The sequence below is a fragment of the Aspergillus homomorphus genome (assembly GCF_003184865.1).
Source record: "Aspergillus homomorphus CBS 101889 unplaced genomic scaffold BO97scaffold_20, whole genome shotgun sequence".
Classification (NCBI taxonomy): Eukaryota; Fungi; Ascomycota; class Eurotiomycetes; order Eurotiales; family Aspergillaceae; genus Aspergillus; species Aspergillus homomorphus.
The window spans coordinates 1-12,041 of record NW_020291906.1 but is presented as its reverse complement, the minus strand read 5'-3'; the positions used below and the strand labels follow the sequence as shown (position 1 = coordinate 12,041).

General features: G+C 51.3%; 5 protein-coding genes across 5 annotated transcripts; 4 read left to right on the top strand and 1 right to left on the bottom strand.

Annotated features, from left to right (window-relative positions):
* Positions 1 to 185: 185 nt before the first annotated feature.
* Positions 186 to 1,204, top strand: BO97DRAFT_84564 (class I SAM-dependent DNA methyltransferase). Its single transcript, XM_025701102.1, has one exon. It carries the CDS (start codon positions 227 to 229, stop codon positions 872 to 874), a length of 648 nt encoding a protein of 215 aa, XP_025550913.1. The 5' UTR covers positions 186 to 226; the 3' UTR covers positions 875 to 1,204.
* A 909-nt stretch (positions 1,205 to 2,113) lies between these two features.
* Positions 2,114 to 3,552, bottom strand: BO97DRAFT_453242 (tyrosinase family protein). Its single transcript, XM_025699062.1, has one exon. The coding sequence runs from the start codon at positions 3,469 to 3,471 to the stop codon at positions 2,242 to 2,244; it is 1,230 nt and encodes a 409-aa protein (XP_025550912.1). The 5' UTR covers positions 3,472 to 3,552; the 3' UTR covers positions 2,114 to 2,241.
* Positions 3,553 to 4,609: 1,057 nt separating this feature from the next.
* On the top strand, positions 4,610 to 6,347 carry BO97DRAFT_425056 (integral membrane family protein; the record flags this gene model as incomplete). The annotated part of the gene is made up of 9 exons (XM_025697026.1): positions 4,610 to 4,768; positions 4,834 to 4,863; positions 4,923 to 5,142; positions 5,198 to 5,232; positions 5,288 to 5,393; positions 5,458 to 5,512; positions 5,573 to 5,635; positions 5,710 to 5,808; positions 5,885 to 6,347. 9 exons carry the CDS (start codon positions 4,610 to 4,612, stop codon positions 6,345 to 6,347), a joined length of 1,230 nt encoding a protein of 409 aa, XP_025550911.1.
* A 1,307-nt stretch (positions 6,348 to 7,654) lies between these two features.
* On the top strand, positions 7,655 to 8,463 carry BO97DRAFT_453235 (uncharacterized protein). The gene has a single exon (XM_025699061.1). It carries the CDS (start codon positions 7,805 to 7,807, stop codon positions 8,012 to 8,014), a length of 210 nt encoding a protein of 69 aa, XP_025550910.1. The 5' UTR covers positions 7,655 to 7,804; the 3' UTR covers positions 8,015 to 8,463.
* A 588-nt stretch (positions 8,464 to 9,051) lies between these two features.
* BO97DRAFT_434847 (phosphotransferase enzyme family protein) lies at positions 9,052 to 10,826 on the top strand (the record flags this gene model as incomplete). The annotated part of the gene is made up of 6 exons (XM_025697697.1): positions 9,052 to 9,138; positions 9,208 to 9,581; positions 9,633 to 9,796; positions 9,870 to 10,174; positions 10,291 to 10,396; positions 10,432 to 10,826. The coding sequence occupies 6 exons, from the start codon at positions 9,052 to 9,054 to the stop codon at positions 10,824 to 10,826; spliced, it is 1,431 nt and encodes a 476-aa protein (XP_025550909.1).
* Positions 10,827 to 12,041: the final 1,215 nt, after the last annotated feature.

Here is a 12,041-nt window from a genome sequence, read left to right as displayed (position 1 = left end):
GATTGGATTCATAACAACAGTGAAGGATTCGGGCCTGCATTGGTCTCCGGTTGTTAGATTTTACCCCTCACTTCCCCTCATATGTCGCGGCTTAGCAACATAATGTCAGTGTCCAACATGTGGGGAAAAATATATAAGTGTCCAGAGCCCCGAGGGGCGCTTTTTATAACATCATTCCTACCATTCTAGTCATTAGAGCCGTACACTCTACACCACCAGCTTCAGGATGACAACCCAACTCCAGGTCGACAACGTCCACCTCAACAAGGCACGCGCCAGCAACAGCAAGGAAGACTGCAAGGCCCTCTACGATTCGTGGGCAACGTCGTACAACCAGGACCTGACCGACGCTTCCCAGAACTACGTCGCACCGTTTACCGTGGCGGAGACGGTGCTGCGCATGAACACCAACCCGGACGCCACGATCCTCGACGCCGGCTGTGGAACCGGGCTCGTCGGGGAAACACTCGCGCGCGGAGGGCTTACGGCTATCGACGGCTTGGATCTGTCGCCCAACATGCTGCGCGTCGCCGCTAAGACAGGCGTGTATCGCAGCCTCACTGAGGCTGACCTGACGCAGCCAATCGATAGACCCGACAACGCGTATGACATCGTGACTTGCAGCGGCACTTTCACTCATGGCCATGTCGGGCCGGATCCGGCTCTGCGGGAGTTCGTGCGGATTGTCCAAATGGGAGGACTGGTGATTGCGACGATTTTGGATGCTGTTTGGGTGTCTATGGGGTTTGATACGGAGATTGAGAGGCTGGTTGCTGAGGGGCTGGTGAGGGTAGTCGGGATCGAGCTTACAGATTACCGGCGGGGTTGGGATAAGGCGCGCTTGGTTATCTTGGAGAAGACGGGGGCCGCTTGAACTTCATGCGCCAGTGTTATTTTCACCGGGAGGGTGCAGAGGGAGGATTCTCGAGCTGAGCCTCTCGTCTACTATTGACTTGCTAATGCGACATTAACCGATTCACGATTTGACCCTGTGCGACATGACCTATGCGACTTCTTCAAAACAGCAGCAACGATCAGACCATTTGCCCCATGCGCCATGTTGGACTTTTCCTCAATATGAGGGCTGTATCTATGAATTCATTCTGTATTAAGTGCTTTTTGCTGGGTCTGCCGGATTCCATAATCGAGCGTGGTAGAATACTGAAAGGATTTGGCTATGGTTTGGACTAGAGCAGAGGCCAAGGCTGGGCAAAACAGTGATGAAGTCTGCTTTCTACAATATACAGTCTGCAATCGAAGTACTCATGTGCTAAGGCGTGCTGGCTAGAACAAGAACAATTCACTTACTAATTTGGGTCATTTCCTAGACATGAAAGACCACACCAGTGAACATCGCCGCTCGAAAGTTTTTCGAGAAGGGACAATCCCCGATGCCATTAGCAGAATATACTCAAACCGCCCAAACTTTGTCATGTGGATGGCCCAAACTCTTCCCTTCTATGTGGCAATGACCCACCGGACCAAGATTAGAAGCACACTGAAAGACCCGGACGATTATATGACTCAAGTCGAAGGGGAAGAGGACATGGAAGCTACAGCAATCGAGCAGCACCGATGCATAGCCAATAATTGAGGCAACACAATAACAATAAACACGGTAATACTTGCCGATTGGCGGGTGAGACATCCAGATAAGGACCCTGGACCTAGGGTAGAGTCCAGAGTTTGAAGGCCGAAATTGAAAGCGATAGTCCGAATGCCTGGCCTTGGCCCTGGCCATGAGGGTCCAGGAAGCCTAATCTAGACCCAAACGGTCACTTACGCCGTTCCACCTTCATCGCTATCCGGGATTTCCGAGCAGACAAATATGTGTATAATTGAGTTTTGCACGCGCTCGAATATTCCCGTGTGAATTCCACTATGCACATCTTGGGTTGTACTGCAGTGGGGGCCACCCAATTTATCCTCCGATCATGGTTGCTGCTGGCTAGGCTTTAGGTCATATGAGAAGATGACCGGGGTTAGGCAAAGGGGGAAGTTAAAGAGAGTCGCGATAGCCGTCGTCCTGATGCATGCACAAAGTATTTGATAATAAGATTGTATTACTCGAAATTAAGCTCCAGACAAAGTATATTCCAGAATCTTCTGAACTGGTTAATCTTCGGACTATGTCTATGCTACATATGTACATGTCGCGTGAATGAAACAAGGTTGGAATCTACCCCGCGATGGCTCAAGAGCACTCGACCCCAATCACGATTCATGGCACTTGACAACCGCCTAGATATACACGTAACAGAAAGGTCCGGCAGTGGTGCTCATCAGATCCCGCATGGCGATGGGCTCGCCATTGGCGTAGCCGATATCAATGACGGTGTCCAAGGTGGTGTTGGCGGAAGGGGGGTTGTTCAGGAAGGTGCCGGTTCCAGAGATGGCGTTCTGACGGCGCTTGCGGTCGAGATTCTGCCAGATCCACCAGACCCGGTCGATCATGCCGTGGTGGTGCCAGAAGGCAACCTCGCCGGGGCTCACGTAGACGTCGCGGCCGGGGTCGCCGCCCATGGAGTAGTGGCCACCACCGTGTACGCCAATGGAACCGCTGCCGGGCACGCCCTGCATGGTCATTTCGAAGTCCCAGACGTCGTGGTTGTCCAGAATCAGAGACACGATCTGCGGGTAGGTGTTGTAGCGGCTCAGGATCTCGGTGGTGAGCGACCGCTTCAGGCAGCGCGGGTTGTACGCCATCGGGTTGGCAGAGATAGACATGTTTCCACCAGGCAGTGACAGCGCAGCCGGCCCCAGGTTGACCTTATAGTCCTTGAACGGTCCGCTGGTTACGCAGCCACCGCCGGTGCCGGGAGGCAGGTCGATGGCCGGGTAATCACCCAAGTTGAGCTGGATGTCCTCTTGCGCGCCGACCGCCGCGCCGTTACCCGACATCGAAGTCTCGCTGCCATCGAAGACCGGCGAGCTCTCCATATCGTGGGCGTCGGCACCCCAGTCCCAGTAGGGGTAGTCCCCGTTGTACCCGCACTCGTCGCGCAGGGCGGACTCGAACTCGAAGATGAAATAGCGGTGCCACGCCAGGAAGGTGCCCGTGTAGTGGATCTGCAGCGTCTGGTTGATGTGCGTCGCCACGAAGTCATCGTAACGGGTCCGCGCTCCCGGGGCCAAGTCGGCCGGTGTGCGCGACGGCAGCTTCTGCAGGCAGAGCACTGAGTTGATGTACGCCTTCTTCTGCGAGGAGGAGAAGGTCCGCCACTCGCGACGCACGCGCAGCTTGTCCAACGTACAGTGGCCCTCACTACGCTTGCTGCTGTCCGCGTTGGTGGTCAGCGTGTCGGTAGTGAGGTTGTAGGCAAAGGACGCCAGCTGGTCCAGCTGGGACGAGGCGACCTCCGTGGAGCTGGAGGCGCTCGTGGGCAGCGTGGCCGTCGCAGTCTCAGCTGCGGGCAGCGCCCAGGCCTGCAAAGCCATCAGGCCCAGAGTGAGAGTCTGAAGGGCAACCATGGCGGCAGATGAATGACACGCCTGGATAAAGAAGAGGGGAAGAGGGAAGGATGAGGTGTAGGGAAGTAATGGGCGGGGGAGTAGGTTCAAAGGGGGAATGATTGCCAATTTAACTGTCACATCCAACATCTGCGTCTCCTGTCCGTCCATCGGCCCACCCAACTAGCTGCATGGTAGCAATCAACTTGGTGCAATGCGGACAGAATGGCCGGGGTCGATGGGTTGAGACAACACGAGGGAAAAACTACCCAGTTTGGAAAACACGGCAATGGAAGTTAATTGAACAGCAACGGGCGGGCTTGGCCAGAGCGAGGCCAGCGACGGTTCCGTGGGGGTTTAATCTGGAAACTCTGATAATTGAGAGGACGATTTGCGTTGAACCAGGGATGATAGATGAATTTTACCTCGGATAGGGTTAGGGCGGGACCAGCAATAATGAGCCAGGTTGACAGACATGATCAATGCTCTCTCCCTCCAGTCAGATACAATCTGCTCCACTTGTCCCCTCTCCCCACTATGGCGGAAAAGTCTATGCGAGCCTGCGCCAATTTTAAAGAGTCCAATAACATCACCTAGACACAACTCGATCGAAGCCGAGGCTCCTGCGGCTTGGCAGCTTAAGTGGCACCAGCAAGGGAGATTCACAACACCCGCGGCCTGCGAGTTCCGGAGTTGGCCCGTGGGAGTTTTGTTGACTCAGGGTCCATTGGTCAGGTTTTTGGTCTATCCTTGTGGCTTGAACTATGTGCAATTGGACTAGGATAGGAACAGTAAAAGCAGAGACATGCACACAGGCACACACCAGCATCGTAGCCACCAAGCCAGGGTCTGCTTCCCTATCGGATCGTCCGTCCGAGATCTGAACTTAAATCTGCATTTCCGGTGCCGACCGGTCGCCCATTTTTGTGTAGCTGAGCCGAAGGATGGCGAATTTTTTAGTCAAGCTACATGGGCTAGTGGTGCTGCTCTATCTTTGAATGTTTTGTTCCTGAACTCTCCCCCGATCGAATGGCGCATCCATGGTTCATGCAGCCATTCTTGGCGTCACGATCAGACCAACGCTCTTGCGTCCATCGTTCTTAACCTTCGCGATCATCACCTAGCAAGCAGCACAGTTCTGCGTTCACCTGCTGCTACCATGTCGACCATCGCGCATCCGGGCGGCGCTGGCCTTGCGGATGACAATCAAGGGCCGCGTATCCTGGCTGCGACGACAATTGTCACGGTGGGCGCTGCAATTACCGTGCTCGCCCGCATGTACGTTCGGATCTTTATGATTCGCAATGTTGGCTTTGATGTGAGAAGTCATGACCCCTCGCTAACTGCTGTGAAAACTCTTCAATCGCGCTGACCAGGGCGTAGGATTACACCATGCTGTTGACGATGGCGCTGGTAAAACGACCCCATTTGCTTTGAGCCTCAGCTATCGATACTGACGTTGCAACAATTAGTCTCTCAGCGGATGGGGAATTATCATCCCCGAAGTCATCTACGGCGCGGGGCGACATACTGTCTACGTGGAACATACAGCAACCAAGGCCATGCATTTGAACTTTGCGACTCAGGGGATCTACATGTGGGCCATCGGCCTCGTCAAGATATCCATCGGATTGTTCCTGCTGCGATTCGCGCCACGCAAAGGCTACCGCATCTTCATTTGGGTGGTGATTGGTATGAAGCTGTTCAGTCGGAGTATGATTGTCTGTTTATCTGACGCCTTCAAAAGTTCTGATGCTCATTTATACAACAATTTGTTTCTTTGTACGTTGATTTGGGCAGTCTGGCAGATAGGAAAGAGGTTACTAACTAGTGCTAGACGCTCATCTTTCAATGTGAAGACATGCGAAGTATCTGGGACTTTTCCGTCAAGTCAAAATGCTTTGCGCCGATCCAGTTGTTGAAACTAAGTTATACCAATACCGGTATTCAGCCCTTCTTCTTTGGGGGTTGTGTCTCGTCTCTGTGTCTCCTCTGATTTAGTTGCAGCTCTGAATATCTTGACGGACTTGATTTTCGCCATCCTCCCTATCTTCATGCTCAGGTATGCCCCGGATTGCTTGTCTGCAGGAAGGAAAAAAAGAGGTCCTAACTCTATCACCAGACATCTCCAAGTCAACAAACGGACCAAAGCCTCCTTGATTTGCATCCTGGGACTAGGCATTTTGTAAGATTCAGGCCCTTCCTGCCAGGCACAGAAAAGAAAAAAAACCACCGAAACCGAACTAAACTAATGCACAGTGCCTGCGCCGCCGCGATCGTTAAACTGACAGTGCTGGGCAACTATGGCCGCACAGGCGACTTCCTTTGGGATTACTCCACCCTCACTATCTGGGTTGTGTAAGCTTCTCTCTCTCCCTTTCTCTTCTCCACACACTCCGCATTGGAACTAACCACCTACATCCTTGCTATACAGCGTCGAATCAAACATGGGCATCGTCGCCGGCAGCCTCCCCACTCTCAAACCGCTCTTCAAGCAAGTCTTGGGCAGCTACGGCTCCCGCTACAAGTCGCATCCCTACAACTACAACCAGAACACCTACGGAGGGAGCAAGGCCTACCGGTTACGCTCCATGTCGCGCTCACAACAGCACGGTCAGTCTCAAACCCAGCCCAGCCACGTCGAGCCCGAGCCCTTTCCCAGCAAGCTGCCCACCACCACTACCGCCACGGCCACTTCGTATCCCGGCCACGACAGCAGCGACAACTCAAGCGAGGAGTACATTCTCTCGCCGTATAACACCGACACTATTATGATGACCACCGAAGTAACGGTTTCACACCTCCCTAAGCCGGGACAGGCAGTGTTAGGGCAGGATCGGAGCCGACCGCCGCCGACAGCTGAGACGAGGCGCTTCGATCGGCGAGATATGGCATAAAGGTTGGATGGCTGCGAGTCTTTTCTGACAAGTTACTTTCTTTGTGTCTTCTTTTCTTTGTTCTTATCTTACTCCATTAATTAGAAACTGGGCCGCGCATATTCTAGAAAAGGCGCCAGGCGTTGGGCCTGTCCTGTTACCTGCGGGAATTATATCATTGGCAGGCGGGATCTGGGATCCTCTTCCCCCGGAGATTACTGACTCCACGATCGGTTAGAAATAGGTAGGACTTTGCAAGGGTCTATTCTCCTTATGATTGTCTGCCTTACAATCCCAAGAAATGTGGATTCGGGCTTTGGGTTGACTTGGTGTGGGCGCTAGATTAGGGTCGATACCAGCTCGGTTAGCCGCACCGACAAAGCGGCAAGGATAATGAATCTTTAGATTAATGACACGGCTACGAGATGAAATAATCCACACTAAAATGCGTGGAGCGTTACATCGGCCCAACGTCAAGCTTCGCGTATGCATTGCAGGCATGGCGTTGACTGTTAGTGCTGACGGTGGGGCGACTGGCTCGCTTTCGAGTGCGTTGGCCAGCATTCCGCCCTAACTCCTGCCGCACCGAATTAACCGAAACTGCGAGGCTTGTGTGTGCCCGGAGATTTAGACATGCGAATGAGACAGTAGCGCCAGGCGCTCATTATATGTTAGACAACGTATCGCCCTGTAGGGGGTTTCTTTCATTCAACTAAGATTTGAGCAGAAGTGATGCACGTTGTGTTGATCTAGACCTCATTCTAATCACCTCTGTTTTGCTTGGTCCACCATTAAACATACCACACAAGGCACGTTTCCTGCGGCATGTCGGCTAAAGGGCAAAAGGCAATGTGACTATACCTTGGAGAATAATGTTCGGAATTGTTGGCTCTCCTGTCCGTCATTCGTGTAGATTTCAAATCCTCGGATGACATTATTTGACTGGTTTACGTGAGGCAGGCAAGAGCGATCAGTAAAGATGCTAAACTTCCCGAGTCGCACTTGACAGTTGGAAACCATAACTGGCCAGTTCAAACAGACACATAATCGGGCTCTCTGGAGTTGGTCTACTTCCCCTCCCCGATCTTTCAACTTGAGCCCTATCCCTACGACGCTCGCTAGCTTTCTCCCTAACACAGACTGCTATCTAGCTCTGTAAGATAGATGTATGGCGCACCGGTTTCCCGAGTTCGCTTCCAAGCCAAGCCCGTGGCTGGAAAGTCGTCCCAGGAATATCCTTATATATATGTACATCTATGGTTCATACTTAGTCATGAAATGTGGCTGAAGGGACTTGTCCGTCTATACTAAGTCTCATTGAACCGAAAAGAAACGCCACGTCGCTCCATTCTATCCAGCCACTCAACCTCAAGCAATGAGCCTGGAGGTCCTGTCAGCCAGTCTGATGATACTCAGCACTCCTTACCCTCACGATCCCTATATCGATCTCCCCTTGATTGCGACTGGCATGACTGGGGATGTTTATGAGTTGGGGAGTGATCATGTGGTCAAGAAAGCCAAGCAATCTCGGCTTTCGAAATGCTGAAGCTGCGGAATACACGAACGAGATCAATCAAACGAGTCTACAGAATGAGACCGAAGTCTTGAAACGCCTGAGAGACTGTAAAGGGATTATCACTTGCTATCGGACATCGCAGTATGTGATTGAATTAGCACGTGCACAATGAAGACCTTGAATTCTATATTGCAAATTATCCAGAACGTGACAATACTGTAAAGACCGAGCGGATGTTAAGCCTGATTAAGAGTTTTACGCATATTCACTAGCGCAAGGTATTCGTGGACGATATCGCTCTGCGAAATATCTTAATCACGAATAGCCCGGATCCGCCCAAGGTAGCAGATTTTGGCCAGTCTGTCATCTTACCACTCGATAGTGACATGGCTTCAGCAAATACGAATGACTTGAATGTTAAGATTGAAATAATACACCTTGGCTGGGTCCCTGGCAGGTTCACAAGTACTATTTCTTTGATGCGGAGAGTGCGGATCTTTGTTGGCCTGTTTCATTTCTAGATGTTGATGATGTACTCTGTGGCAAGGGTATTCAGAAGTGCTGGCGTGGGGTGAGTATGCGAGCATGGATCATGTAGAACTGGAGGCAGTCCAGTTGCTTGCTGGTCACTGTCCAGTGGTTGGGGAATTGGGGTGATCTCACAATCCGGGCTGCTTTTTAGATTCTGATTTCAGATCTGAGGTGCGGTATACGTGTTTCCCATGGATTTCCTTGCTGCTGTCAAAGCAGGGGACGAATCTGGGGCTTGCTTTATCAGCATAGCCAAGGTTCTATCGATAGAGGGGCTAAGGGAGGCCAAGTGGAGATTGAGTGAGCAGGTGTGGGTATAACCGATCCACCTTAAGTAGAAACATCTATGATGGAATTGGTGGCTGCCAAATTACTTGCTGACATGGTGTTTAATGCCTGCCTGGTTGCCGACTCCAACGGCAGGCAAGTCACTTTTCTACTCGAGCCTCCTGAAGGAGAGAATCCAGCCACATCTTCAAACGTCCCCAGCAACTGCTTGGCACAATGACTCAATTCACCTTAGGCGCGCGTCAGCAACGAAACCATCCATCCAGTTCAGCACATGTCTGGGCTTCACACCTGAATCTCTGTGTGTCATCCCCCGGATTGCCTTCTCCTCTTGCCATGCTGTCTGCAGCAGAATTACCTTTCCTGGGATGTCGATTAAGTACGAGAAAAATGGGTTCAAGAAGCTGTGACAACCACTTGGTTGAGTACACCTCTGGGCGGTTCTTGTGTGCCCTGCGCTTACATCCCCTTCGTAGAGTCCGCTGCTGACTCGCTCCATTTTCTAGGTTCAATGAAAACATCCGACAAGCCGAGCGTCGAGTCTAGATCAAGGTTGAAGCCCTCGCACAAGCTGTATGCCATCCCGCTAGACGAACCGTGTCCGATCTTCCTTCAATCACAAAGTTCGCCGAAGGGGGCTTCAATCGCGTCCTCCAGGCTACTTTCGCCGATGGGTACACTATTCTCGCCAGGATACCTTACAATAGCACGGTTCCAGAAGGCGTCGCGGTCCCCATCGAGGCTGCAACTCTCGGCCTTCTGCGGCCCTGTCACATCCCGGTCCCAAGAGTGCTGGGTTATTCACAGGATCACAAGAATGCTGTGGGAACAGCATACTTGCTACTAGAAAAGCTTGAAGGAATTCCTCTGAGTGACCAATGGTTCGGTATGGACAACAAAAACCGGGTCAAAATCATGAAGTAGATCGTGGACATTGAGAAACAATATATGACAATAGCCCTTCCAGCAAGTGGGAGTTTTTATTATCGCAAGGACCTAGACTTATCGCAACATGCTATCCCAATCTCTGGACAACCAGTCGTGCCTTCATCAGATCAAATTGTCATTGACCCCACTGCACAGCATCAGTGGTGGTACAAGGAGAGGGCATTATTAGACATCGATCGAGGTCCATGTACGGTTCTGTTTGCTGTTACCTGCTATATCTATCTGTCATTTATGGAAGCGGTACTAACACAGATATTTAGGGGATAGCTTTTCAGCGTGTTTTGAAGTACCTGCACAACATGAAGCAAAGTTTTGCAGGCAATCTGGCAAACCCCGCCTTCACGTTGAGCGTTATTTACGAGAATTGCATAATTTTCAACTACCAAAACCGGAAAACCACATCCGCCTCCTAGCGCAATACCTAAAGCTTGCGCCCTACTTGGTATTACCGTCCAGTCATCGCTTGTCTCGGCCTGTTCTGCGCCACCCTGATCTCACATTAAACAATATTCTCCTGGATTCTTCGAACAATATTATTGGCAATATCGATTGGCAGCACGCTGCAGTCTTGCCACTTTGCTTATGTGCCGGTATATCTCTCTGATTTCAGAATTGGGGGGGGGGCCCAGTGTCAGAGACCTTGGCCAAGCTGACGTTGAATTGCCAGACAATTTCGACCAGCTCAATCAGAGTGAGCAAGAATCGATTCGCGAGACAAGGCGAACACGTATCGTCCATTTCTACTATGCTGCACTGACTTTGAGACAAATGCCGGATCATTCTAACAGTTTGAGGAGGGAAATGCAATGCTCCGAGCTAAAGTTTTCAATCGTGCCGGCGCACCGTGGGAAGGGGACCCCCTGTCGCTAGAGTATGTCATCCACAAGGTATATAAGCATTGGCCTATGTCTTTGGTTGATGAGGATGCTACATCATCTGTCACACCGAGGGGTTGCCCAATTGGATTCACGGAAGACGAAATTCAGAGGTGTGAATATGATCACGGCAAAGAGGAGGGAAAGATTCAGGAGCTTCGTGAGATGAGGGACTTGATAGGAACAGACTCGCTTGGATGCATACCTCATGAGCAGTCCGAGAGGTCGCTGGAGGTCCTCAATGCAATCAAAGCAGGATTGATGGAAGAATGCAACACAGAGACGGAAAGATTGGCTTTGCACCGTTATTTTCCTTTCGAGGACCACGAGGAGGATGAATGAGGTTTATATGTCCTAGCATCCTCCCCAATCTATTCCTACGGCTAAAGGCGGGAGGATCAGGGGCAAAAACATACAGCAGTGTGAACGTGATAGTATTCATCTGGCGTACTGGACCATCGTGAATCACGAGGCACGTTACAGGGGCTTGCGAAGGATAAATGGCTTTTCCATGAGAATTTTCAGCATAGCGACCACGCCTCCTCTGGACCGCCAGATCACGCCCGTAGCTGAACTCCAAGATCGAAATGAGCCCTATTACCGATGACCGGTTTTGTCGCATTTGATCACGCAAGCTGTCTGCGTCTTTGGCTCGACGAAAGTCGATAACTTCTCTGCCCTGGTCGTAAAGGATGCTCAGCCGGACCATGTCTACCGCGAGCCGGTACCACAGGGCTGACCAGCACATTTTAAGTGCGGGTTCAGAAGCATTGATGAAGTCTAGGATTCGCGGCACAAGTTGAGGGTGGTATCTTCATCTATGCATTGCTTGTGCACATTCCAGTTCAGACAATTCGTCTATACAACCATACCCCCCACGGGAATGTCTTTGAGGCCTGCGACCATGAATGACATGCATGTATACAAACAGCTGCTCTCGAATGTGGACTCCTCCTGCACGTCCGCAATCAACGGCCGACAATCATTCTCCGACCATCCGAGCACACGCGTGAAGAGCGCCATGGGGTCATGGGCTTAACCGAGTCAATCTCATGTTTCTGCATGAGGCATTCCGTCGGCGATCTCGATCGCCCAGACCATAAAGTGCTTCGGGGTCAATCCCTAATTCCCGTCGACTTCCTGCGATGGAATGACGTTTGATGAATTGGGCGACGATCTCGGCAGATTGATGGATATTCAATTTTTTCCGCTCCAGGGGGTCATGTTTTCTGGTAAAAAAAAAACATACATACAACAGAAGGGATTCGCTGGTGGTCACCCACCCAACTACTAACCTCCCGGCGTGTGGCTTAAGTACGGCTGAGCGGACGGGAAGCCCTGTTTTCCACACCCTGTGGTCGTATGTGCTTAATTTTTTATAAGTTAAACATATATCGGGCCGAAAGATATATTAAAGCATTTGCAGCCAGAAGTCATGCATATCTTCCTGTAGCCGCGACTCTTGGGTCGTGTGGCCTTGCCGCAGATTGCCCGCGAGGGAAGCCTGAACTTCTATCATATCAGCTATACTACTTGAAGATAGCCTGTCAGAAAGGT